Source organism: Tasmannia lanceolata, unplaced genomic scaffold (assembly GCF_043159265.1).
Source record: "Tasmannia lanceolata isolate RefF3 unplaced genomic scaffold, GAP_Taslan_0.1 ptg000013l, whole genome shotgun sequence".
NCBI lineage: Eukaryota > Viridiplantae > Streptophyta > Magnoliopsida > Canellales > Winteraceae > Tasmannia > Tasmannia lanceolata.
This window is the reverse complement of record NW_027518690.1, coordinates 22,947,920-22,973,596: the sequence shown is the minus strand read 5'-3', so window position 1 is coordinate 22,973,596 and position 25,677 is coordinate 22,947,920. Positions and strand designations below refer to the sequence as shown.

General features: G+C 39.7%; 1 protein-coding gene across 1 annotated transcript; it reads right to left on the bottom strand.

The window, feature by feature from the left end:
- Positions 1–1,203: 1,203 nt before the first annotated feature.
- On the bottom strand, positions 1,204–4,580 carry LOC143891083 (uncharacterized). The gene is made up of 2 exons (XM_077395733.1): positions 1,503–4,580; positions 1,204–1,390 (listed from the first exon to the last, which is right to left on the bottom strand). The coding sequence occupies exons 1-2, from the start codon at positions 4,578–4,580 to the stop codon at positions 1,382–1,384; spliced, it is 3,087 nt and encodes a 1,028-aa protein (XP_077251848.1). The 3' UTR covers positions 1,204–1,381.
- Positions 4,581–25,677: the final 21,097 nt, after the last annotated feature.

Here is a 25,677-nt window from a genome sequence, read left to right as displayed (position 1 = left end):
AAAATGGGTTCACACGTCATCGTCAGATGTGCTATGAACCGTCTCAGATACTGAACTTTGCCAAGGAAACCTCGGATCTGCCTTTCTGTCGTCGGCGGCTGCATTTCTTGAATCGCCTTGATCTTTTGCGGGTCCACTTCGATCCCTCTTTCGCTGACCATAAACCCCAAGAGTTTTCCTGACGTAACGCCAAATACACATTTACTCGGGTTCAGACGAAGCTGATACTTCCTGATCCGCTCAAAAAACTTTCTCAGGGCAACAGTGTGCTCAGGCCGAGTCTTCCCCTTTACGATCATGTCATCAACGTAAACTTCAACCTCTTTGTGAATCATATCATGAAGAAGAGTCGTGGCAGCTCTTTGATATGTAGCACCAGCATTTTTCAAGCCAAACGGCATCACTCTATAGCAATATGTACCCCACTGAGTGATGAACGCTGTCTTCAACATGTCTTCAGGTGCCATTTTAATCTGATTGTACCCTGAGAATCCGTCCATAAAGGATAAAAGAGCATGTCCAGCAGTGTTATCCACCAGGAGATCAATGCTTGGAAGAGGAAAGTCATCTTTAGGACTTGCTTTGTTTAAATCTCTAAAATCAACACACATTCTGACTTTCCCGTCCTTTTTGGGCACCGGTACTATGTTAGCGAGCCATTCAGGATATTCCACCACCTGGATGAATTTTACTTCTAACAATTTCTTCACTTCTTCATAGACTTTCAACTCCCATTCTGTTTTGAGCTTTCGGAGTTTTTGCTTCTTTGGCTTAGCACCAAGGATTAAGGGTAATCTGTGCTGGACGATTTCCTCACTTAATCCTGGCATATCATCGTAAGACCAAGCAAAAACTTCTTTGAACTCTTTAAGCAGGGTGATCAATTCCTCACGTTCTTCAGGAGATAAAGTTTTGCCGATCTTTATTTCCTGAATTGAGGTTTCATCACCAATGTTCACAGTTTCAACTTCCTCATCAAGTGGTTTTGCTCGGCGACTCTCCTCCTGTTGGATCATATGTCTGATTTCAGGGGGAGTTTCGTCGGCATCCTCATCAGAGGGGGAGTCTTGATTGTTATTTTTAAGATTATCAGATTTTAGAGCAGATTCAGCAGATGAAATAGAGACAGGAATGTACTCAAAAGAAGAATCCTTCATTTCATTGGAATTTGAATCATATACATCAACAGACGAATTACCCTCATCGGGGGGTACAATGAACTTTGGACTCATTTTTACAGACTCGATGGAAATGTTGACACCTGCGTCAACTGACTCAGGACTATAAAAGGAAACAGCAACAGATGCTTTATTATGAACAGACTCCAACTCAATCTCGCTTGAAAAGGAAGAAACGTCGCCGATCTCAGGTGAATGGTCATCTATGGTACCTGCATCAAAAGACTCATTAGAAGATATAGACTCTAAATCAAACCCGGAGACTGACACGTATTTATGGACGACTGACTTTTCTGAAGGGATTCGTTTGTACTGGAAAATAACCTGGGGTAGGACTTGAGAAGTCCAGTTAGTCAGAGGTTCCTCAGCCGGGGTGATAAGACGAGTTGGGTCCAGTATCAGCGGGCTCCTGCCAATCACGGCCACAGTCTGTGACCCTTCTTGAAAAAGTGAATTCAGAAGACTCGGCTCTATGTGCTCTGTCCAATCAGCCTCAGACTCTGTCTCTACAATCTGCATACCCACTGGCTCATCTTCTAGCTCAAGATCGAAGAAAATCTCAAACCCCGGAAGCATCTGCCCTGTGCTCTCATCCAACCAAAACTCTGCAAAGCCACAGAAAGGAAAGGCTGCGCCTTCTTTTCGGAATCGGCCGTTCATTTTCAAATCAATGGGTGCCATTGGTAACCCCAAGCCCCGACGACGGTTTTCTGCCCATTTCAGCATCAACTGCTTCATCTCTACAATTTCCTTCTTTGTAGGCTTGTAACCCAGTCCGAACAAACCATTGAATGTTTTGAACACAGGAAACTCGGTCAAACCCTGATGATATTTGCCTAACCCGGCGCCTGGCATATAGCCCTGTCGGCGAATCATTCTGATGACATTCGAATTCGTACTGGTCAGGAAACAAATTTCCTCATTCAAAGCCTCTTTGAAAGTGATCGTAGTCACCTCTAGTGAAAACCCCGTCAAATTGATATCTTCGGATCTTTCCCCAGTTATGTCCGGAGTGATCTGCCCTATCTCGAGATCAGGATCCCCCTTTACCGTTATCACTCTGTTCCTGCGAATGAACTTCAGTTTTTGGTGGAGAGTAGACGGAACAACCCCGACCTTGTGCATCCAAGGACGGCCAAGCAACAGTAAGAATGAAGCTTTAATATCTAAGACTTGAAATTCTACCTCAAAGTCTTCTCCGCCAATCTGTATCTCAGTGACCAAAGTCCCGATTACATCTCGGCGAGTGCCATCATATGCTAGAATACCCTGCTCGGATGGAATAAAATTCTCAGGACTGAACCCCAGGGTTGCTGCGGTGCTTAATGGGCAAACATTCAGTGCAGAGCCGTTATCAACCAACACCTCTGGCACCTTCTTCTTGTTACAGAAGACTGTGATTTTAAGAGGCTTAGTATGGTCTCGGCCCTCAGGAGGTAAATCGTCATCAGCGAATGACAATGTTTTCGCAGCTCTGGCCATGGCTACGAGACTGACAAGCTCGTCAGGTGAGGTATTAACAGAAACTTGTGCTGCATTAAGCTCTTGAAGGACTAGCTTTCTGTGCTTCGATGAGGCCATTAGTAAACCCCATACCGAGATATTAGCCTGAGTCTTTTTCAGCTGCTTTAACAGGCTCTCATCTTCTTCGTCTGCGCTCACTTTATTCTGCCTCTGATTTTCTGAGTTTCTTGCAACCCCTGCCGGGTTTTCTACACTCAATTCTGGTGGTTTGAACACTCGCCCACCTCGGGTCATGTGACGCATCTCGTTACACTGATCATCCAGCAACAGCAGTTCGTCTTCGTCCGTTCTGAAAACATAAGGTGCATTACTGACATCCTCTTCAAAGTCCTCCATCCTTAGAACATAGGTGGCTTCCTTTGCTTCTTCCAGACCAACATTCTGAAGCGCATATGACTGGGCTGAAGATGACTCAGTGAGTTCAGCATCGTCAAACGACAGCACATAAGGTTCTTTTTCTCTGAATTCTCTGAGCTCTTCATCGTCAAACTTCAAAACATATGTTTTATCAGATGTAATAGCGCAAATGAGAGTAGAGGGATCAAGGATGGGCTCATCTACAAAGATAGCGTTTGTAGTGGGAGGAGCAACAGCACGGTGGTTGGGGAGAGGATTCTGAGTGATATTCGGCCTTTCAACTGCAAGCTCATCTTTATCGATCATGTTCTGAATCGCGTGCTTCAAGGCCAAACAGTTCTCAGTCATGTGTCCCGGGCCCCTGTGATATTCACAGTATTGATCCCTTCTCCAGTTTCCGGGCAGCGGATTAGGTACAGGTTTGACATCCGGAAGTCTGATCTTCTTGTCTCTGATCAACTTCTTAAGTATCATGGGCAGTGGAAATGGTAATGGGTCAAACTGCCTGAACTGCTTCGTCACCATTGGTCTAACAACTTCATCAACAGGCTTGGCCACTGGTCTGGTATAACTGACTGCTTGTACTTCCTTCGGTTGGATCATAGGCCTCTTCCCCTCTCGGACATCAGATAGCGTTTTGGCTCGGAGGCCCTTAGCAATAGCATCCTCGATCTGGGTGCCGGTCTTAATCAAATGATCGAAATTCTGATAGTGCTGCGGCGCCATGAAGTGAAAGTACTGCGGGGACAAGCTCTTGAGGACCAACTTTATCTGGTCTTCCTCTGACATTCTATGGCTCAGTTGGGCAGACTTGCGCCTCCAGCGCCTAATGAAAGATGTGAATGTCTCCTGAGGATTCTGCTTCAACAGCTTCAGATCTCTTTTAGTGACCTCGATCCCTTCCTCCATGGAGAATTGTTCTACGAATCGGTTAGAGATTTCTTCTAATGTCCTAATCTCTTCTGGTTTCAACCTCAAAAACCATCTTTTGGCTACCCCTATAAGAGACATAGGAAACAAATGAGCCATCTGCTCTCGACTTAAGCCATGCTGCTGGGAAAGAGTGATGAACCATCTGACGTGGTTTCTCGGACACCCAGTTCCATCATATTTGTCATAGTCTGGTGCCTTGAACTTAGGCGGGAATATGGCATTAGGGGACACCAGAAATTCAGAAATATCGAATCCCTTGGACGCTTGAACCTTCATGCTCTCAATGTCACGAGCCATCTTCTCATACTTATCGAACAACTCATTCTCCTTGTTAACCGGAGGGACAAAGTATTCCCCAGCATATTGCTCATCTTCTAGATCGATCTCTACGGGAGAGATGACTGGTCTGGTGAGGTTAGGAGATGTGGCCGGAGGAGGCTGAATGGTGGGATCTTTAGAAGTAGAGATCTTTTGAGTACTCTGGTCTTTTAGATGAGTCACCTCATCTTTCAACCCTGCTATATCTCGACACATATTTCTCAACATTTCCTGTATAGTTATCATGGGGTCCACTGGATCATTAGCCATTTGGTTGACTTCAAAAGAACCTGACAACTCTGGTGAAGATGGTAAAGGTGCTGTTGGTGACACAGTGGGATCAAAATGACGAACAAGTCTAGACACTGAGGTAGGTCTAGACCAGGTAGGTTTAGCTTGGGTGCCCTTTTTTGAAGCGATGGTTGCTATCTTTCAGAATCCTGATTGGAAGTTAACATACTAGATCAATAATCATGAGATAAAGATTCTGAACAAATAGAGAAAAGAGTAATCTTGAAATACATCAACGGGTATGTTAATTTGGAAAGAATCCTCAATCTATTCCTTAAGGTGTTCTTTGGGTATAACCGTTCTTCTTTTGGGAATGAAAGAGTCAGGAACGATAAACATCCTTAATCAAAATAAGTTTCGATCTCAACAACGATCATGCACTCAAAGAATACAGGTGAGATCAAACTTTTTCATCAATGATTTCGATATGATCCAGGGGTAAAAGATATATGATAAACATTGGATCAATCAATGGCTCAGATAATAGACCATGGCCATAAGAATGACAAAAGTAGGGTCAAGGACCAGATCTAAAATCTGAATGATGGATATCAACAACAAGATGAGATCAAGATGAGATGAGATAGCATAAGATTGCTTTCAACAGATGGATCATGAATGAGTAATCCTATGAGATCTTTGGAAATGAATGGGATTTACATCCTAACCCCAAAGGAAAAGTTTTTTAATCTTCGCACATTTTATCAGTGTTACCTGAAGGCATCAATCCTAACCCTAATCTAGCGGAGTGGAGAGAGGATCTCGACTCATGACTTTGTTTGTGTACCTAGGACCGATCGTAGCCATTGAAAGATGGACTACGGCCTAATCTAGACACAAATGGGTAGGATATCCTAAACTAGGCTCACACACACAATTGGGTAAGATATCCTAAACTAGGCTCACACACGTGATGCACATGTGTTCGTATACTACATGCATGTGTGGGTTAATCTAGGGGTAAGGCCAAGAGTTCCCTTAGCGCGAATCCATGTTCGATATACTGTACCAGTGTCCGGCGTATCAGTACGTGAACAAGAGATCCGTTTACGTACCATAAAGGTACTAGGCTAAGGGTGGAATGCTTCTCTAGCACAGAGGCACCAGGTGATGAAATCCCAGTCAACCATGCTAGATAACACTCCGGGTTCCTAAAATAGGACGTGTGTGCATGTGAGATGCAGGGGTTTAGATGAAAGTGATGTAAGTGTGTGCAATAAGTTCGCGCAATCTATGATGCCTTCAGGTTTTGTTAGATTAAGTTTGAGTAAATGTGATGAGAAAATAAAGCATACAAACTAATCTAACAAGCATAAAAGAGATAGAGTTTTCATGAGCCAGTTGAAATAGATTCAAATGAGTTATCCTTTGGAATTGTAATGAAGTTAGGTTGTCCCCAGCAGAGTCGCCAGTCTGTGGGCCCCGATCCCGCGAGAGGGGCGTGGGGCGCGAGCCGCCGCGCTCTCTTCTCTTGGTCTCTCGTACCCACGCGATTGGCGTGTGCCTTTCATTATTGATTTTAATTCGTCTTTTATGTGAACTTGGGATCACTAAGACAATCCGAATTCCACACAAAAGAGACTGACAGAGTCGCCACCTAGATGTGGGATCTAGGACCCATAATTAACCAGAAATCTAGACTCGCTACCTGGTTACAAGAATGGAAGGTATGGGGATTTATCCACCATATGCACCATTCCTGCCCGATAATCGGTCTTCAATTCTAAAAGTTAACTCTTTTAAATTTATTTTAAATGGCTCATTCAACCCTATGTTAATGTGCGAACTAAGTGACATGCATCCTAAAATCTAATTTCAATGGGAATCCTAAATGTGTATCTTGATTTATTAATTTGTCTGGGTTCAATCTAAGTGAAAGTTCTCCTAGAATTCTAATTTCATGGAAAGCCCTAAATGATTTGATTAAGCATTTATAAGAAAATTAATATCCAAAACACCACAATTTGTTGTGGTGCCGACTCGCGGGTGGTATGCCGTCAGACATCCAAGCTGCCTACGTACCCAAGCCTCACTGGGATCAGAGTCGACGTAGTTCGGTGCACCTAAGCTAAGCTACATATGCCTAACTCAACTAAGACACCGACCTAGACGGGATTGACTGTTTCAACAGTTTTAAGAGAAGTTATTTAATTCAAGTTGAGGATTTTATTATTTTAGGATTCCATCTAAGATGCTATATGATTCTTATCTAAATGCAAGTTGTCCCTTAGACTAATGCAGGTTAGCCTACATCCTAGTTTACTAGGCTTGTCCTACGGAAAGATCGGGTGACTAGTGTAACTAGACCTATGGCACGGTTGCTATACATAGCAAGCGTCCGTGATGAGGCTGGACTCCTAACTCTAGGACTCCCTAAAACTTAGGACACTACACGACACCAGTGTTCCTAAAGTGGGCTCTAATGGTTCTTAAGACGGAAACCATAATCCAATAGTTCCGAGAGACACAAGACAAATCGATTTAAATTCTCGAGGTTAATGAATTTTAGATTTCAAGGATTTTCAGTTTTTGGACATTCAAGGATTACCAATGGTTCTAGGGTTCACCAGTTTCGGCCCAGGATAGCATCCAACGAAGGGAATCGTGCGCTCTTTCCTTGCGCAATTTAATACTTAGGTTATAGCATCTTATTGCCTGGCATATCTCAGGATTTCCGTGGACAGTGAACCTCGGAGCCAACAACGTGCTATAGCTTAAGTATTCAAATTTGTCAAAGATCGGTTGCAATTGAGATACGATTATGGATGCATTGGCCATTTTTCCAGGGAAATCTAAAGATCCCAAGATTTCTGTTTCAATGTATTAAGGATTAATATATGACAGAGATTTAAGGTTCTTTAGAGATTTTCAGGTGATTTTCAATTAATTTCGGATTTTCAATGGATTTTATCAATTTTAAGCATATGAGTGATTTTACAAGTGAAATTGTTGCAAACGAATTCGAAATGAGTTGAAACTTATACAGCAGCAAGATATGATGAGATGTAGCTTGCTGGAAGATTTTAATAGTTTTTTACATTAAGCTCATATTTAATTTTGATTTAACAATTAATTGACCAGATTGAAAAAATAACACAGAAACTACTAGAAATAGAAATCTAAATTCCATGAAATTTCTACATTAGTAAGATATAAGTGAAAGTAGCATGCTGTGAGATTTTCATGAATTTAGAAAACTATTTACTATCAGTTTCGAATTTTTCAATTGTTAGACCAGATTATGAATTAACACTACATCCCATGTAAAACAAGATCCAAAGTAATTGAAACTTTTATAGAAGCAAGAAATATGAGATATAAGACTACTGTAAAAATTTTAAGAATTTTCTTTGTGATCTAATGTCAGTACAAATTCCCCCAAAATCTGCTGATTTTCAAAGAAAGCATAAAATTATATACCAAACAAAATCCAAAAATTCTCACAAATTCATGGTAGAATGTATCATTATCATATTATTTTCCCACGAAATTTCATTATTTTTGGAATCTGTTTAGTATATCGTTTAGTTTTCTTTGTTAAAAATCATGCAAAAATCCGAAAATATACCAAATAATTCTAAAAAAATTCCGAGAACGGTGTACCTACCTGTGATCGAAATCCTCGCCGAATCCGAGAGCCGAAAAACTCGAAAATCCCGCCTCCGTGCGATCGCTTCCGTTTTCTTTCTCTTTTTCCTTCTTTTTTGTTTCTTTTTCTTCTTTTCTTGTTTCTTTTTCTTTCTTTTTTCTTTTCAACCCCACATAGCAACTTTGTTAGAACACATGATAGAAGAGAAATGAGTTCTTCTTCCTTACTCACCCTCATTGAACCATTTATAGCAAAGGAATGGGAGGGTGGTGGCCACCATTGTGGACTTATTCCATGGTAGGTGGCCACCATTGTGGACATATTCCATGGTAGGTGGCCACCATTGTGGACATTGAATTTTGACATGTGTGTGGCCCCATGCATGTTTTTTAAAGTCCTTTTGAGTAGGTAAAAGATAATCCAAATGGGTCCCATATGTGACCAAATTCCCAATTGTGCATAAAATCATATGCCCCACTCCAAAGTATGATCGGAACCGTTCATTTGATGGGCGACAATGTGATTTAATTTGTGCTCCGCTAATCAATCCTATGGGCTGATCCAAGCCATCCAATAGATCAAAATGTGAATATGTTACCCCATTTTTAAATCACTCCCATTTGATGATCCGAACCGTCCATTTGATGGGCGACAATTGATGATCTTGACCGTTCAAATGGTGGGTCGCAATGTAAATTGGTTGTGCCCCCTTAAATCATTCCTCTATGACGATCCAGACCATCCAATTGATGGGTCCCCTACCTAAGTAGGTTGTGTCCTCCTAAATCATTTCAATGGGCTGATCCGAGTAACTCAACCTGATGATCGTAACAAAATTGGTTGTTAAAACGACTTCTCTGAGATCTTGACCGTTCTCTTGATGATCATCTTTAGGTGTTGGATCGAAGTAGGTTCAAAACTCATTTTTCACTAAAACAATGCGCGGGCCACCCTGTTTGATCCAAATCTAAACAAATGCTCAAGATGGGCCCATCAATCGGATCCAAATTCTCTCTTGCTCGAATTCTTGGGAATAATCTCTCTCAACACTTAACGGAAAAGTGCGAAACATGGCGGAAATGATTGGATGGGGTTTCGCCCAAGCATAGCGAACTTCGGTCCGATCAAAATGGGGTGTCTACAGGAACCAGTAGCCCTCACAGTCGGCCGTGACGAGCGCTGTGGGACCTGATTCCGCGAGAGGGGCGCGACCCGCCTCCCTCTTGGTTTCTCGTACCCACGCGAATGGCGTGTGCCTTTTTATTATTAATATAAGTCATCTTTTCTGTGAACTTGGGATCACTAAAGCAATCCGAATTTCACAAAAGAGAATAATCATAGTCGCCACCTAGGTAAGAGACCTAGGACCCATAAGTGACACTGCAATGATCTGAGTTCCCAGAAGCCTAGATTCGTTACCTAATTACGAGAATGGAAGGTATGGGGGATTACCACCACATGCATCATTCTTGCTTGATAATCCGGTCTTTAATTCCAAAGATTAACTCATTTAAATTTCTTTTAAAAGGCTCATTTAAACTCTCTTAATGTGATCTGTGTGACATGCATCCTAAAATCTAATCTCGATGTGGTTCTTAGATGCGTCTTTTGATTCTCATGATTTGTTTGGTTCGATCTATGTGAAAGTTCTCCTAAGTTCAAATTTCGAAGAAAATCCTAAGTGATTTAATCACTTTAATGTAGGGTTGAAAAATGATAAAGAAATAAAATAAAACCCGAAAAACCCTACTGAAGTGTGTAGGGCCGACTCGTGCAGGGAATGCCGTCCAAACATCCAAGCTGCCTACATGCCCAAGCCTCACTGGGATCAGAGTCGACGTAGTTCGGTGGCCTAAAATAAGCTACATGCCTAAGACATCTAGGACACCGATCTAGACTGGACTGACTGTTTCAATAGTTTAAGAGAGATTATTCAATTCAAGTTGAGTAGATTTTACTATCCTAGGATTCCATCTAAGATGCTATATGTTCCTATCTAAATGTAAGACACTCCCTAGACTAATGCAGGTGAGCCCTACATCCTAGGTTAACTAGGCTTGTCCTATAGGGAAAATGGATCAACTAGTGAAACTAATCTAAAGGTCGATTGCTAATAATAGCAACTGGCCGAGATGAGGATGGACTCCTAACTCTAGGACACCCTAAAAACTTAAAGCACAACGTGACGTAAGTATTCCTAAAGGGACTCTAAAGGTTCATGCGAGGTGGGCTTGTAATCCAACGGTTCCAAGATCAATTTGAACTTGGGTTTGCCCAACACAAATTTATTAAGTTAATGATTTTCTATTATTTCTAAGGGTTCTTAACATCTAAAACCTAAGGCTCTAAGGGTTGACCAGTCTTATGCTTGGGTTGGTTGCATTCATGGAAGAGAATTGCGCTCTCCACCCTTAAACAATTTGGCATATAAGTTATAACATATTGTTGCCTGGGGTGTTCTCAGGATTTTCATAGACAACTAACTCGTAGCCAACAACATATTATAATTTAGATGCTAAACCATCCAGGGCCGATCGCAAAGAGTAAACAATCATGAATTCAACCTTTGCATTCAAACTAACCTAGAATAGCAAGTTTACAAAGGTAGTATTAGATTTTTAGGATTTCTGTTTAAGTAATTTAACGATTGGATATATACAGGAAAATTCGAGTATTCTAAAAATTTTCCTGACGTTTTGAATTAAATTGAATTTTTAAATGATTTTATCAAAGTTAGACCAAATTAGTGATTTTACAAAGCATCCTATATTTATTTAAATTTTCTGTTCCATAAACTCAAGGATATGATGTATTCTACAAAATTAAAATTCTCTGAAATTTTTCATGAGTTTTAAAAATTCAATTCGATTTTTAATGATTTTTCCAAAATTAGGTCAAATTGGCGACTTTACAAAAACACACATTGCAAACGAATTCAAAATCAATCCACAATTTTACAGTAACATGATGATCATAATTGAAGCATACTGTAAATATTTCGTTATATTTTATTACAATTTGCTGTTTATTCCAGACCTATAAATAATTGGTTATTTAGAAAGAATAAATCATAGAGCATGTTTACTGTAATCCTAAAATCTTGATAAACTCAAGGTAGACTACATATGAATCATAATATTATTCCTCTAAATTGTAGAACTCAAAAGTCAATATATCTCTAGAAACTCAATTTTTATGGAAAAGATCAATGGTTTTCTTGAAATTCCAAGCCTTTTTATCATGAAAAATTCAAAATTCATATCAAAACTTCATGAAAATTGATAAAACATTTTCTATAATATACCAGTAATATATATTATTGGTTTTAAGAGAAAAATTCTGAAAAATAATAATTTATTGTGAAAAACAATTACCGCACGCAAAACGAAGCTTTGAATATAAAACAATGAAGAAAACATATTTTTCAAAATTTTATTTCACAAAAAATTTCAAATATGTTTAAACTCATGATCTGGAAAGTTTCACAAGTTTTTGAATCCGTTTAATATTTATTAAAATCTATTCAATTTTAGAATGATTTAAAATAGGGTCGAATAAATTCAAAAGATTTTAAAATTTCTTGAGTGATCTAAAAATATTAAAAAACAGCTGGAAACAAAATTTCATCCAGTTTTGACTTGATTTGATATGTATTTGATTTTATTCGTCAAAACATAACCATTTTCTGGGCTACCGTTCAAAAAATAAAACCAAAATTAAAACGAGTCAAACGCAGCTGAGAATTAGGTTTTTCATAGGTTTTTTAACATACTTTAATCTCAAAAAATATTAGTTTAAGAAAAAATTCATGATTTGAATCACTTGCTTTGAAAATCAAGTTTAAATCCATATTGAGAGAAAATCAAAAGAAAATTAATTTTTAATGAAGAAAAATTGATTTTTCGGCAAAAATCTGGAATTTAAAAGATTATGATTCATAGTTCATCATATTAAAATTTCAATTAAAAATTCATTCATATACATCATATACGAAAATAAAACCCTAAAATCAACTTTAACATACTTTCCTAGATCTAAGATTTTAAAGAGGAAGAACCCCTACCGTTGATCGCTTTCCATGTCTCTAGGGTGTGTACCTCTGGGATATACACTTTGACACACCCTTATAAATGCAATAGAAAATCCTAAAGATCGCCTAATATAATCCAATTTGACGTATGTTGAAGAAGAGATAAAGAAATCCAATTGTGCTTTGAAGAATGAATATGGGAGATGAATAAAACACCACACAAGGGGGATCAAATTTTTTGGGAAGGGAGAATATGGCTCGACATTTTTTGCTAGAGAGCCTCCAAGGGTGTGTTTGTTTTGATTTTATAGAAAAAGTTAGGGTTTAATGGGAATTGGAAGTTTCCAATGTGAAAGCTTCCCACCTTTGGCTAGTTTCAAAATTTTCACCTTTTGACTTGCTTTTCCTTTAGTTTCCAAATTAGATTAGCTTCAAATTTTTATTTCTTGCAAGCCAAGACATGCTAATTACACCAAAAGAATGTTCCAAATTGATTTTTTAGATTTAGATAAACCCTTTAATAAGCAACCCTTCCTTTTCTTCTCTTTCTTTCTTTCTTTATTTCTTTTTAAAACATAAATAAATATGACATCCCACATAGTGGGACGCCCAAGCCATGTGGGGCCACCCATACATGGGCCTCCCCCATGTGGCTTTAACTCAATGGGCTCTTTTATGTATATTTCGGGTTTTTTTAGTCAAAATTCAACAAATTCAATTAAATCTAAATTTTATATGAATGAGCCTACCCCATATGACATTTATGGTGCACCCCCAACACATGGTCGAACCACCCTCTTTGGGAAAAATAATTTTTGGACTAAAATGCCCCTATTTGATCAATACGCACACAAAAGCGACCAAATGAAACACACTAGAAATGACCAAAATGCCCCCCGAGGTCCAAAAATTGATAAAATTAGAAAAAACCCCGAGAAATTTCAAAAATAGCAGGTTTCTTAAAACACTTGAAATCATTCAAAATTTCTCTACCTTCGAGATAATCTCAGACATATGGGAAATGACCAAAATACCCCTGATGTGCAAAAATAGAGGAAACCTTGAGAAACTCCAAAAATAACATATTTTCTCACTTGATTGGAAACTTGAATTCTCATCTTCTGGCGATCAATGGAACCCCCTAGAGACATTTGGGTTGCGAATCAACTTTAAAATACCTAAAATGAGGTGAAATTTACCTTAAAATGCATGAATGCCTAACCTAATGCAGATGACTGACACAGACAAAACAAACCTTTCGATTTTTAAAGGTTTGGGGGTGTCTACACGCGCTGGTTAGGTTTCTGAATTATTTTTTATTTTATTCTGATTTTTCCCCCAAAACTTCATTCGATCACATCTTTTTCATTTTTCGTCGGATTGAAGCGTGGTAGGGTTCGTTGGAAAGTTTGAGATACTAGGCAAAAGAGTCCATCGACAACGCCGGAATCTCACAGGAGGTCCATCAGAAAACAAAAAGAGAAGAAAGAGCAAATCAAACCAATATTAATCATGTCGAAAATAAGGTATTTATCAAACCTTAATCAAAATCACAATATATCTCTTGTTATTACCTCAGATCTAAATCCTCCAGGGCTTGATCGGTCTCCACAGTGTATCGTATCCTCTCTTCCAATCTTTCTACCACAACTAAGTTTTCTAATGAGAGAAAACACCCAAGATGGGTGTTTATAGCTAATTAAAAGTCCTAATTACAGTCTTTTCAACTAAAAGACTAAAATACCCTTTTTTTAATGGTTAATCACGTTTTGGGGTATTTCGATAGCATTGAAAACAAACCCAGGGAGGGTGGGAAAACTCAGAATCAGACAATATCTACATAGTTGGGTTGGGGCGTGATAGCTGAAGTTGGGGGGTTCTTAAAGACGAGACTAGAAACTCTATATGGGTTTTGTCGGGACCTATAAGGGATTGCCGATTCAAATGAGGTGGAGATAAGGACAGCACACCAAGGAATAAAGATGATGGAGAAAGAAACTTTAGATAAGGATATAGTGAAAGGGACATTCTTTGAATATTGTCAAATGTTTAGAAGGAAAGGCTCCTCCTCCTTGGTGGTTTGCTCAATGGATCAACAAAATCTCTGATCGGGTCGCGGGAACCTCTATTTCGTATCATCATGTGAGGTGATCGGCTAATTTAGAGGCCGATAGTCTTACTAGGGATGGGTGTTAAGGGCATCATTGGAATTATTCAACTTCCTCTCCCCTTAAGAGTGTGTCTTTGGGTGCGTCAAATTTTCTTCCATTTGTATTGTAACTGATCATCTCGATCGCCAGGGCGGGTTGCCCCTTGTTCCCTTTTCATATTTGTAAGCCCAAGGGTTCCCATGGGTTAATCATTCATCTTACCTTCTTGTTCTGATGCTAGCAAACCAAATTGATTAGCATTTATGGACTGATGTGTTGCTTTGAGGTGTTGTGTTGTATACAGGAAATTCATATCATAATCGCCATTACACAACTCTTCACAACACATGACTTGTGGATCAAGGATCAAAGGAACCAAGAGCTTGTACCTACATTGGAGTCATCCTCATTTGAAGATGCTCAAGTAAAGAAGCTCATCATGAAGATCCCACAAGTTCCTAAGCAAGTGTCAAGAAGGAGCTTGGAACTGAACATACCATTGGTGACTCCTCATGCACCTCACTACATGCAGTGAAGATTGGAGGATGTCACAAGAGCGAAGACAAGGTCAAGATGTTCACCCAAGCCGAAGAAGTCCAAGAAAGTGCAAAGGAGCCAAGACATTCCAAGAAGACTCAAGGTTCTTATTTTTAGAATGTATTTGGAGTCCTCTTGATTTTATGTTTAAATGCACTTTCAAAAGGGTTTCAAATGATTTTATACTTAGCATTTTATATCTTTGAAAACCATCAACACACTAAAAAATGTGTTCGAAAACCTTGGACTTTAGCCCAAAGACCATAGCCCAAAAGCCCCTGGATTTTAAAGTTAAAATAGAATTTCACTCACGGCTGGTCGACCGGGCTAGGCCGGGCAACTGCAGGATGGAACCTGGAAATCCAGGCCATCTCGAATTTTATCGGGCCGATCAACCGGGTTAAGCCAAGCGACCGCGGATGCGGTTCTGTTTCAAATAGAACAATCCAATTTGGTCTAGGGCGGACGACCGTCGTGGGTCGGTCGATTGTGATAGATTTTATGAGCCAAATTTTTTAGCAAACAGTAAGCCCTCGCCGAGCGACCGCCATGTGGCCGGTCGACCGCAACGGTAAGAAATTTAAAAATAGAATAGGGCGCCCGATTGGGGTGGACGACCGTTGTAGCCCGGTCGACCACCGCGATTGAGCAAACTAGCCGTTGGGGCGTTTTCTGCTTGACTTTTTCAAGCCAATAATTTACAGTTTTACCCCAAGCGGTCATATTTTCAAATACACTATATATACATCATTAAAACCTATCTCTACAAGCTTTTGAACATTTGAGAAAGATCAAATCATATTTCTCTTTGAGCTTCAAGTTTTATTTCAAAAGCTAAAAACCTCTTTGAGCTTGTATTTCCACATTCTTTCAAGATGCACTCCATAGGGCTTTTATTTGTTTATTTCTTTGGAGTGAATGTGAGCTTATAACTTTGTAATCCGCCTATCAAGAGGCATTGAGAGTTTTACATTTTCTTTGTTATTCATGTGAGGGTCTCCTCTTCGACCCTTAAAGAAAGGTGAAGACAAGGGTCTCCGATTCAGCCCGTGAAGAAAGGTGAATCATGTGCAAGGGTGTGATTCCCTTGTCAAGGCTTCGTGCGAGGGGCTTCGCTTTGGCCCTTGAGAATGGAAAAGCAAGGGTTTGTTCCCTTTGGAGATGAAGGAGTCGGGTGTACGACTTCATCATTTTAGTGGAGATCCCAAAGAGGTAAACTTGGAAGAGTGGAGTAGGTCAAGTTGTGACCGAACCACTATAAATCTTGTGCCTTGTGGATGCTTGCTCTTTTCTTCTCTCTCTCTCTCTCTCTCTCGCACGTGTGGTGATTGGTAATCTCTAACCTTACTTATGTTTATGCTTTAATTGAACAAGAGTTAGTAAATGCACTTGTGTTACATGTTATAAACCCTAATCGTATTATAATATCCATTTGAACAAGGGTTAGCTAAATGTACATGATTAGAATGTCTAAACCTTAGCTTCTATTGATAAATCTATTTGAACAAGGGATTAATTAGTGCTTAATTAAATAGATTAATTTTTAATCTCCCTTAATTAAGCCTAAAATTTCTAATTGACCAATTCACCTCCCTCTTGGATTGTCACACCTGTATTTCAAGATTATCCAATAAAAAATAGCTACTGAGAAGATGGATTTATCAGACATTTGATTGCTAAAAAATATTTACACTTATGAAGAATTTAGTAGCTAAATGAGAGTTTAAATTTACAATAGTTTAAATAACCTGGTATTGGGGGTAAAATCCGTATTCGCTTTCCCCTTTGTGACACGTGGCAAAGATAGACAAAAGGCACGTCGATCCCCACAATCCTTCCTGACGCACGCCACTTCCAACAAGTGTGGCACCAAAGACCGTACCCCGCCTCTCTGAGGGCCAATTAATGCTTCACGGGCATTAATTGTTCTCGTGTTGTGCCATTATTATCTCTCCACCAATGAGACTATGCCACATGGCTCCCACACCAAACTACGGTGTACAAGTTTCTCTCCCTATAAAAGCCCCCACGCTCAAAGGTACAAGCCCCCTATTTTTGAACCACTACTTCATCTTCAACCTTGGAACTCTCGGATAAGCCCTCACTTATTATTTTTATCATTTGGCTTTAACTGTGGTACCGATATCTGACTTGAGCGTTAGAGTGTCTTCTCGGAGACAAAGCTCTGGGACCCCTAACGCTTTCTCTGTGAGTGTAGATCACAGCTTGGAGCTCTACCAATCCTTGGATTGGGAAACCAGATTTCGGCACCAACACTTGGGGTGCCACCCAAGTTTTCCCGTTACATGTAGTATAGATAGATACGCACGTAGGTCTACACCATGTTGTTATGCAAAACACTTTTAGGGAATAGCAATATAGATATTAAAAAATTAAATTAAAGATCTACTTTGCAAGGCTTTTGAAATTAGGGTAGGCAACCTATGGGTGGGGGGCAAATTGGATTTAATTAAGATGTAATGATATTGAAACGATTAACCCCAAATTCAAATTACACTAACCCTTGTTAATATGGAACTAAAGTAAATGTAAAAGGAAAGAAGTTACCAATCACATATGATGGAGGAGATAGAGGAAAGGAAGATTCACACAAGAGATTTAGAGTGGTTCAACCTTAGTACATACTAAGGTCTACGTCAACTTGCTAAGACCAACTTGGCGATTCCACTATGAGATCCTCCTTTCTTACCAGGCCGAATCAAGAAACCCTCTTACAATGATTCACCTCTCTTATCGGACCGAATAGAAGACCCTCGTACATATAGTTGAAGGAGAACAAATGGTGATGGAGCTATATTTTTACTGCCGCTACGTAGACTTCTATGTAAACGTCTACAAATGGTCAGAAGCTAAAATTGTTTTCTCGTTCTGCATTGATGATTTGGTAGAGACATCTACGCTTCCAACTAGATTGTGTATTCTTCTCCATTCTTCTTCCACTTTTGATATGATTCAAAATAAGTTTTTAGGGGATGATTTAAATCAAATTTAGCATATTTTGAAGATGTTTAGGCCCCTTTAAAAATTCTTTAACTTGATGGACCTAAGTGGGTTTTTAAGGTGAAATTGAAGGACATTGGTAAATCACTTTTGAAAACACTTGCAAACCACATTTGAACTTGATCTCCATTCAATATAAGCTTGGGTGATCCCTTTGAGTCCAATGGTTTAATAAGATAGCTTGACCTTCCATGTCCATGCTTGACTTGATCTTCAACTTGACCAGATTTGCATTTGCAATTTTCTTTATCCATCTTGAATGTAATTGAGCTGCAACTTTATTCATGTCACTTTACTTCAATCTTGAGAATCTTCAATGGAACATGAGAAGGGCCACCAACACTAGTTCATCTCCAAGCTTGTCATTGACACTTTGCAAGTGATGTTGATTTTCATGAAACCTGACTTAAGCACAACACTAGCAAGGCTATTAGCAACACACAATCAATTTGGGTTTGTGGAGCATCAAAACAAGGAAGGGTTGAACCTTTTGGGCTTAACTTTACTTCAATCTTGAGAATCTTCAATGGAACATGAGAAGGGCCACCAACACTAGTTCATCTCCAAGCTTGTCATTGACACTTTGCAAGTGATGTTGATTTTCATGAAACCTGACTTAAGCACAACACTAGCAAGGCTATTAGCAACACACAATCAATTTGGGTTTGTGGAGCATCAAAACAAGGAAGGGTTGAACCTTTTGGGCTTACAGCTTTTGATATTGGCACTAAAATGTTTTAATAATTACCTAAACTTAGCTAGTCCTTTCTTTTTTAATTATTGGTGGGAGCTTTTTGGGAACTGTACCTTTGACCCCGGTTTAAATAATAAAAGACGAGGCAAATTAGTGGGCTTCCAACATGAACTTCTTTTGGATAGAGAGGTACCTATGAACACACCCGCTTCGGAGAATGTTTTAAATCCCCATCACCCCCACTCCCCCCCATCCCCCCCAAAAAAAATCGGGGAATCCCTGACCCACGCGGGGTGGGGTGGGGTGGGGTGGATCCCTGTTTTTATGGATGAAATTGCCAGCCCTACATCAACCATATATTTTCACTTGTATTTTGCAACACATACGGCAATTACCATTTTTTTTTTGACAAAAGAGTATTCCTCTTTTCTATAAAATGGCAAACATATTCGTATTTTGGTACACATGACAATTTACAAGGGATGCTTGTGGAAACCTCGACGTGAGTGTAGGGTCCAACTCTGGCCGGGCTGAGGCCAACTCTAACCCAACCCAACGCAAGGTAGTAGCTTTATCCCAATCTTGGCTCGACCCAACTCAAACCTCAGGTTGAGGAGGGTCAACTCTAACCCTAACCCTAATCCAACCCGGAATTAGGTCGATCGGGTTGATTTGGGTTGCCCAATTCAAAAAGAAAAAATACCAAAAATGGATATAGAGTTCAGTGTCGTCAGGTTGGGTCGAGTCGCATTCCATAATCGTGATGGTGAGTGATTATGACTAAAATTTTGGTGATAAGGAAATGACATGTGGCGGGATCCTACGGTCATGCCGTATTTAACACCCATTATGATGATGAGCAATTATGGCTAAGATTTTGGTGATAAGGAAATGACACGTGGCGGGATCCTACGATCATGCCGTATTTAACACCCATCATAATACCTCCTTACTCTTTTGGTCCATTGAGTGGACCAAGGGAGTAAACTCTTTTATCCGGTCACAGAATCTGATGCCATTGGTAATTATGAGAATCTTGGAATACGAACGGGGGGGGGGGGGTGTTTTAGTCGGCAACGTCTCCTCGAGGGGTTTGAATGTAATTATGAACCACTGGTTGACTACCCTATAGGAGAGAGACACGTGTGGAGCGCATTGCATCGTTCCGTAGCCTAAGGGTTTTATTTCAATTTATAAAGAGAGAAGCTTTGGGGCATCCATACCGGAGAGCTTTTTCTTTGCCTTTCTCTCTTTCCTGTTTCCCCCTTGAAAGAGATGTCGAAATCCGTTGGTGGTCCCTCCTCGGCCAATATGGGCAAAGCTCCCATTGTTGTAAAGGGGAGCTCTTCAAGTGATTCCGAGTAGGATCTGGATTTGATGTGCTATAAAAGGGCCAAGAAGGACCAGGGTCCCCCTCCCGGCTTTCCTCCTCATAGTCCCCCTTCTCCACCCTGCGAGGGTGAATCTTCAGAGGCTTGTATTGCTAGAAAGCGCTCGTTCTTTTCCTATGTTCACCATCAAGAAATGGAGCTCTGTGACCGGGTTCTGAAAATGAGTAGGGAGCTCGATGATCTTAGAGTGGAGAATCATGAGTTGAGGGAAAATGTTTACAAACTCAACGAGCAGCTGCTGGAATGCGAGGTGGATCCCCTCCTCGAGAATTCTTTGGAGGAGAGGCCAGATAGCGAGGACCTCTCCGATGAAGAGAACTCTCCGAACAACAGGTCAGATTGAGTTCTTGGGGAGGTGGGATTTGGTGGCTGGCACTTCAGCGGGCAAGTTTCTTCTTGTTTCTGTTTGAAAGAAAATGTTATGTTTTGAGGTCCAGTAGGTTAAGGACCTCTTCTCTTCTTTTTCCTTCTTCTTTTTCCTTTTTCTTGTGGATGGCGGGAGGGGCCCGAGGGGCCATTATGTAATGGGGCCTACGGGCCAGAAACTTGAATAGGGCTCTTTAAGCCAAACTTTTTGTAGGCCGGAGGGCCATAACCTCCTGTAATGGACAAAACTTTTTGGTATTTGTGTCTCCACGCCTTATTCTTATTTTTTGTTGGGTCGTATAGGTAGAATAGGAGCGTCATTTACACCCACCCAATTGGGATAAAGAAATATCATGTTGAATGATGTTATGTCGCTTCATCAATCCCAGAGGGCGTAGGTTTTTAACATGGTAACTTCCGCTTGACACTTAATCTAACCCGTTTTGCTCGACCAGACCCCTTCTCCTTCCTTGAATGGAATGGAAAAGAATTGGAGGGCACGGGCGGAATGTTGCTTTGAGATCCGACCCCTTTTGCTCAACCAGATCCTTTCCCTATCCTGGAATGGAATGGGAAAGAATTGGAGGGCTCAGGCGGACTATTGTTTTGAGATCTGACCCCTTTTGCTCGACCAGATCCCTTCTCCGTCCTAGAATGGAATGGGAAAGAATTGGAGGGCACAGGTGGACTTTTGCCTTGAGATCTGACTCCTTTTGCTCGACTAGATCCTTTCTCTGTCCTGGAACGGAATGGGAAAGAGTTGGAGGGCACGGGCGGACTGTTGCTTTGAGATTCGACCCCTTTTGCTCGACCAGATCCTTTCTCTGTCCTAGAATGGAATGGGAAAGAATTGGAAGGCACGGGCAGACTGTTGCTTTGAGATCCGACCCCTTTTGCTTGACCAGATCCCTTCTCCGTCCTGGAATGGAATGTGAGAGAATTGGAGGGCACAGGCTGACTTTTGAATGTCATTCTACTTGCTTCTGGCAGGAAAAATCGTGAGAGTAGCTTGTTCCAGAAGTTTTTGGTAGGGGTATATGTGTCTTTTCACAACGAAATGGCACTTCGATTGTGACAGTTTTCTCAAATTCTTGTAGTCGCGACACGTGTGAATGTCCCATCCAATTAGAACAAGGGAGACGCCGGTTTGCTCGTGCGAGGACCTTCACTTAAAAGCATTTCCAGAAATTGCTCTATTTATTTCCTTCATCTTCTTCGAGGAGAACTAGGGTTTTTGACAAAGGGATTTTCCACCGGGTGCTTTCCTTTGCCGTTTATTCAACTAGTTCCGGGAGATTCATTTGCTGCCAATTCAGATTCAACCCTTGTTCTTTTCTTTCATCTTTTCCGGTGAGTGCCGCACTTTCTGGTTTAATAAATTTTCAATTTTATTTTCTAGTAATGTCTGATGCAAGCGATTCCCTGTGGGACCTGATCCCACGAGAGGGCGCGACCCGCCTCCCTCTCTTGGTCTCATTATTGATTTAATTCATCTTTTTCGTGAACTTGGGATCACTAAAGCAATCCGAATTTCCCGCAAAAGAGAATGACCAGAGTCGCCACCTAGGTAAGGGACCTAGGACCCATAAGTGACACTGCAATGATTTGCGGTCCCAGAAGTCTAGATTTGTTACCTGATTACGAGAATGGAAAGTATGGGAAATTACCACCACATGCATCATTATTACCGGAAATCAGATCTTCAATTCCAAAAGTTAACTCTTGAAAATGGCTTATTTAAACTCTTTTGATGTGCGAACTATGTGACATGCATCCTAAAATATAATTTCAATGTAATTCCTAAATGTGTATCTTGATTTTCTTGATCTGTTGAGATTCAATCTATGTGAAAGTTCTCCTAAAATTCTATTTGGAAAAAAATCCTAAGTGATTTAATCAATTTAATTTAGGATTTTAAATGAGAAAAGAAATAAAAAACTACCCTAAAAACCCCACTGATTGTGTGTGGGGCCGACTCGTACGAGGAATGCCATCCAAACATCCAAGCTGCCTACGTACTGATTGTGATATTAAATAACCGCAAGTGCACGGATCATATGCAGTCACGGGTCGATCTCAGGGAAGATGAATCTTGTTTGTGAATCCTATTCTTGTATCACTTAGAATATAAACTATGATATATGTTGCCTAGCATTTACTCAGGATTTCCGTGGACGTACCTCGGAGCCAACAATATCTATAAATTTTTATTCTAAACAATCTAAGAATCGAACACAAATAAGATTGCGATTTGAAAATTTTAATTTAGGCAAAGTGTACCAAAGTTCTAATGATCTCTTTAACTACTTATCTAATTTAATTAGAAAACTAAAATTCTAAGGGCCTAAGTTAATTGGAAAATTTCAGAAGTAATTGGAATAGTGTAAAAACCTTAATTCAATATAAAAGAGTACTTAGGGTTAGAATCCACCATGGGTTTGAATAAAATTGATTAATTAAAACAACTCTGGAATTGGGTTAAAAATTCGATTAACTAGTCAATAAGGAATAAGATCAAAGGGATGTCATTCCTTATAAGTAATTAATCAAATCCACTCTCCAATTTACATTAATTATATAGAACTTTATATTTGTTAATCAACAATCATTCATACGAAAGGGGAAAGCCAATGGCATGAATGATTAGGATTTTCCAAACACATAATCCTACATAATTTTTCAATTGAATAGATTGATTTAATTATAAATATTTCTCCTTCTCCATAGCTTCAACTAAACCCTAAGTAATTAGGATTTAGTTATTCATGAAGAAGGGAAGAAAAACAAAAATAAAAAAGATAGATGGGAGAAGAATTGCCATATAGAACTTCAAAGGAAATGAAACAAAAGCATATTACTTCTTCACTAACTTGAATTGAAACAAAATTACATCAAATTGAACTTAAAATAAATAACAAAAATTAAATAGAACTTAGTTTTTTTCTCCTCCAACTTTGGCCAAATCCTCATCTTTAAGCTTTAGTGTCACCTTGGGTTGAACGGTGGATGATTGATCCTTAGTTGAGAGTAGAAAAGAAAAAGAGCATGAAAAAGAGCAAGACAGAACAAGAAAACTTAAGAGAGAGAGAGAGAGCTTGAGAGTGGTAGAGAAGTAGAGAATTAGATAATGTAGAGAGAGATTAAAAGAGACCCTCCGTTTTTTGTTTTTTTTTTAAGTCTCAAAACATTGCCCAAAATATGTTGGTTGGTCAAGAGAAAGCTACCAACTTTCTTTTCTTCTTTTTTTTTTTAAAAAAAAATGGGCTGCCAATAATCCTCTTTAACGAGAGCAACGAATTTCAATATATATCAAAGATAGAAAGAGAATCCCACGGTTTTCTTAAAGAGGTATGTGAAATTGATCTTGCAAAGTTAATTCAGGAGTTGCCTAAAATAACTCTTCCATCCAAAGTAAGCATCCAAGACCATGCTTTGTTCTATATGGGTTGCTCTTTTTTCATACGGCACCCTCCAATTAGAGAAAAGAAACTTCTCTTTCCTTCTTCACTGTATGCCATCACCGATTGAAAAAAAAATCTCACACATCAATAAAAAGGAACCGAATAAGTGGCTTCCTAGAACTTTCCAAATCTCAATGGGTTTCCCTTCGTCACAAATTTTATAGGGAAAGAAATCCCACTCTATTTTGTGCAATTCAGGTGGGCCCACTTACAATTACCGAATCCCAAAAAAATACTTGAGCAAGCGTGAGATTACTGAATGATCCCAACCCACGATCTTGTAATCAAAGAGAGAGATAGAGTGTCGGTTGGCATCTTACTTACTGCCAAAACATGGTCAACATGTTGAAATTTTAGTAAAGCTATGAATTAGTAACTACAGCCCCCTTATTTTAGTAACGTTTCAAAGACCTTTGTGAATTGAGGAACACCTCAAGTGGGCCCGACTTGAATGCATAGCAAAAACAATGACTTACGTGGGCTACTTTCCATATGTAATTCCTACTTTTACAACCTTCCAAAAAATTAATACAATGCCGACTAATTCAAAATGCCTTGCTGTCGTTTTTCCATGCATGTTTATCATCTTTTTGCATGCAAAGCATTAGCTCACCTGATGTTGTAATTCCTTTTGCATTAACTACAACACCCCAAAGTGGCTGGACGTTTACAACGGGTGTTGTCCCTACAGTGTAATGCATAAGATGATCCAACCGTCCATTTTATGGGTCCACAGTGTAAATTAATTGTGTCCAAAATCATTCCCATTGGCTGATCCAAGCCATCCATCTAATTGATAATAGCAACCCAATTTAACAGCCCATTAATTCAATTTGATGTTAAAAACATCCCACCTTCATTCAGTAACCAATTATGGGTTTTCATGGCTCCCATGAAACGTGAGTTGATCCAAACCGTCTAATTCATTGGCTGCACATAAATGGGCCTTGCCCCGTTCAATTTGTAGATAAAATAATGGGCCCCATATAAAGTTCGCCAATGCTCACTTTCTATTGTATGAGAGAGAGATATTTGAGAACCATGGAATGATCCCAACGGTCCATCTATGGGCTGCAAGATAAATAGAATTGCGCCTTTCAAATCACTCCAAAGAACAATCTAGACCGTACAAGCGATGGTCCACACTAAGAATTCTAGAAAATCAGTGGGTGGGGTCCTTCTATCAAGCTTGGCCGAACATCAAACAAGTGGGTTGTGTCCCACCAATCAAATGCATGATCTAATCTGAGCCATTCATTTTATAGCCCGCCATTTAAATTGGTTTCACCCCTAAAATGATTTTCCAAGGCTTATTCGAAACAACCAATTGGTTGGCCATAAGATGATCTAAATTCTTCAAATGATGGGTATTGTGATAAATGAGTTGCACTCCCATCTTCTTAGCTCCATTTTTCGTGGAATTCAAGAAAAATCCTGAAACACCAAAAACAAGCAAAATACCTTAGTAGTATCGCTTTAAATAACAAAATATGCATGTTTCCTATCACTATCATTCACACATAAATGTGTTCATCACGTACCCAAGCCTCACTAAGATCAGAGGCCTAAGATATCTAGGACACCGATCTAGACTGAATTGACTGTTTCAACAGTTTAAGAGATATTATTTAGTTCAAGTTGAATATATTTTATTATCCTATGACTTCATCTAAGATGCTATATGGTCTTATCTAAGTGTAAAACGTTCCTTAAACTAATGCAGGTGAACCTACATCCTAGGTTAACTAGGCTTGTCCTATAGGGAGATGGGTTAACTAGTGTAACTAGATCTATGGCACGGTTGGTATACATAGCAAACGGCTGCGATGAGGCTGGA

Excerpts from the sequence above, each read along its gene's own strand:
- LOC143891083 (XM_077395733.1), bottom strand. The coding sequence starts at position 4,580 with ATGGCTAATGATCCAGTGGACCCCATGATAACTATACAGGAAATGTTG.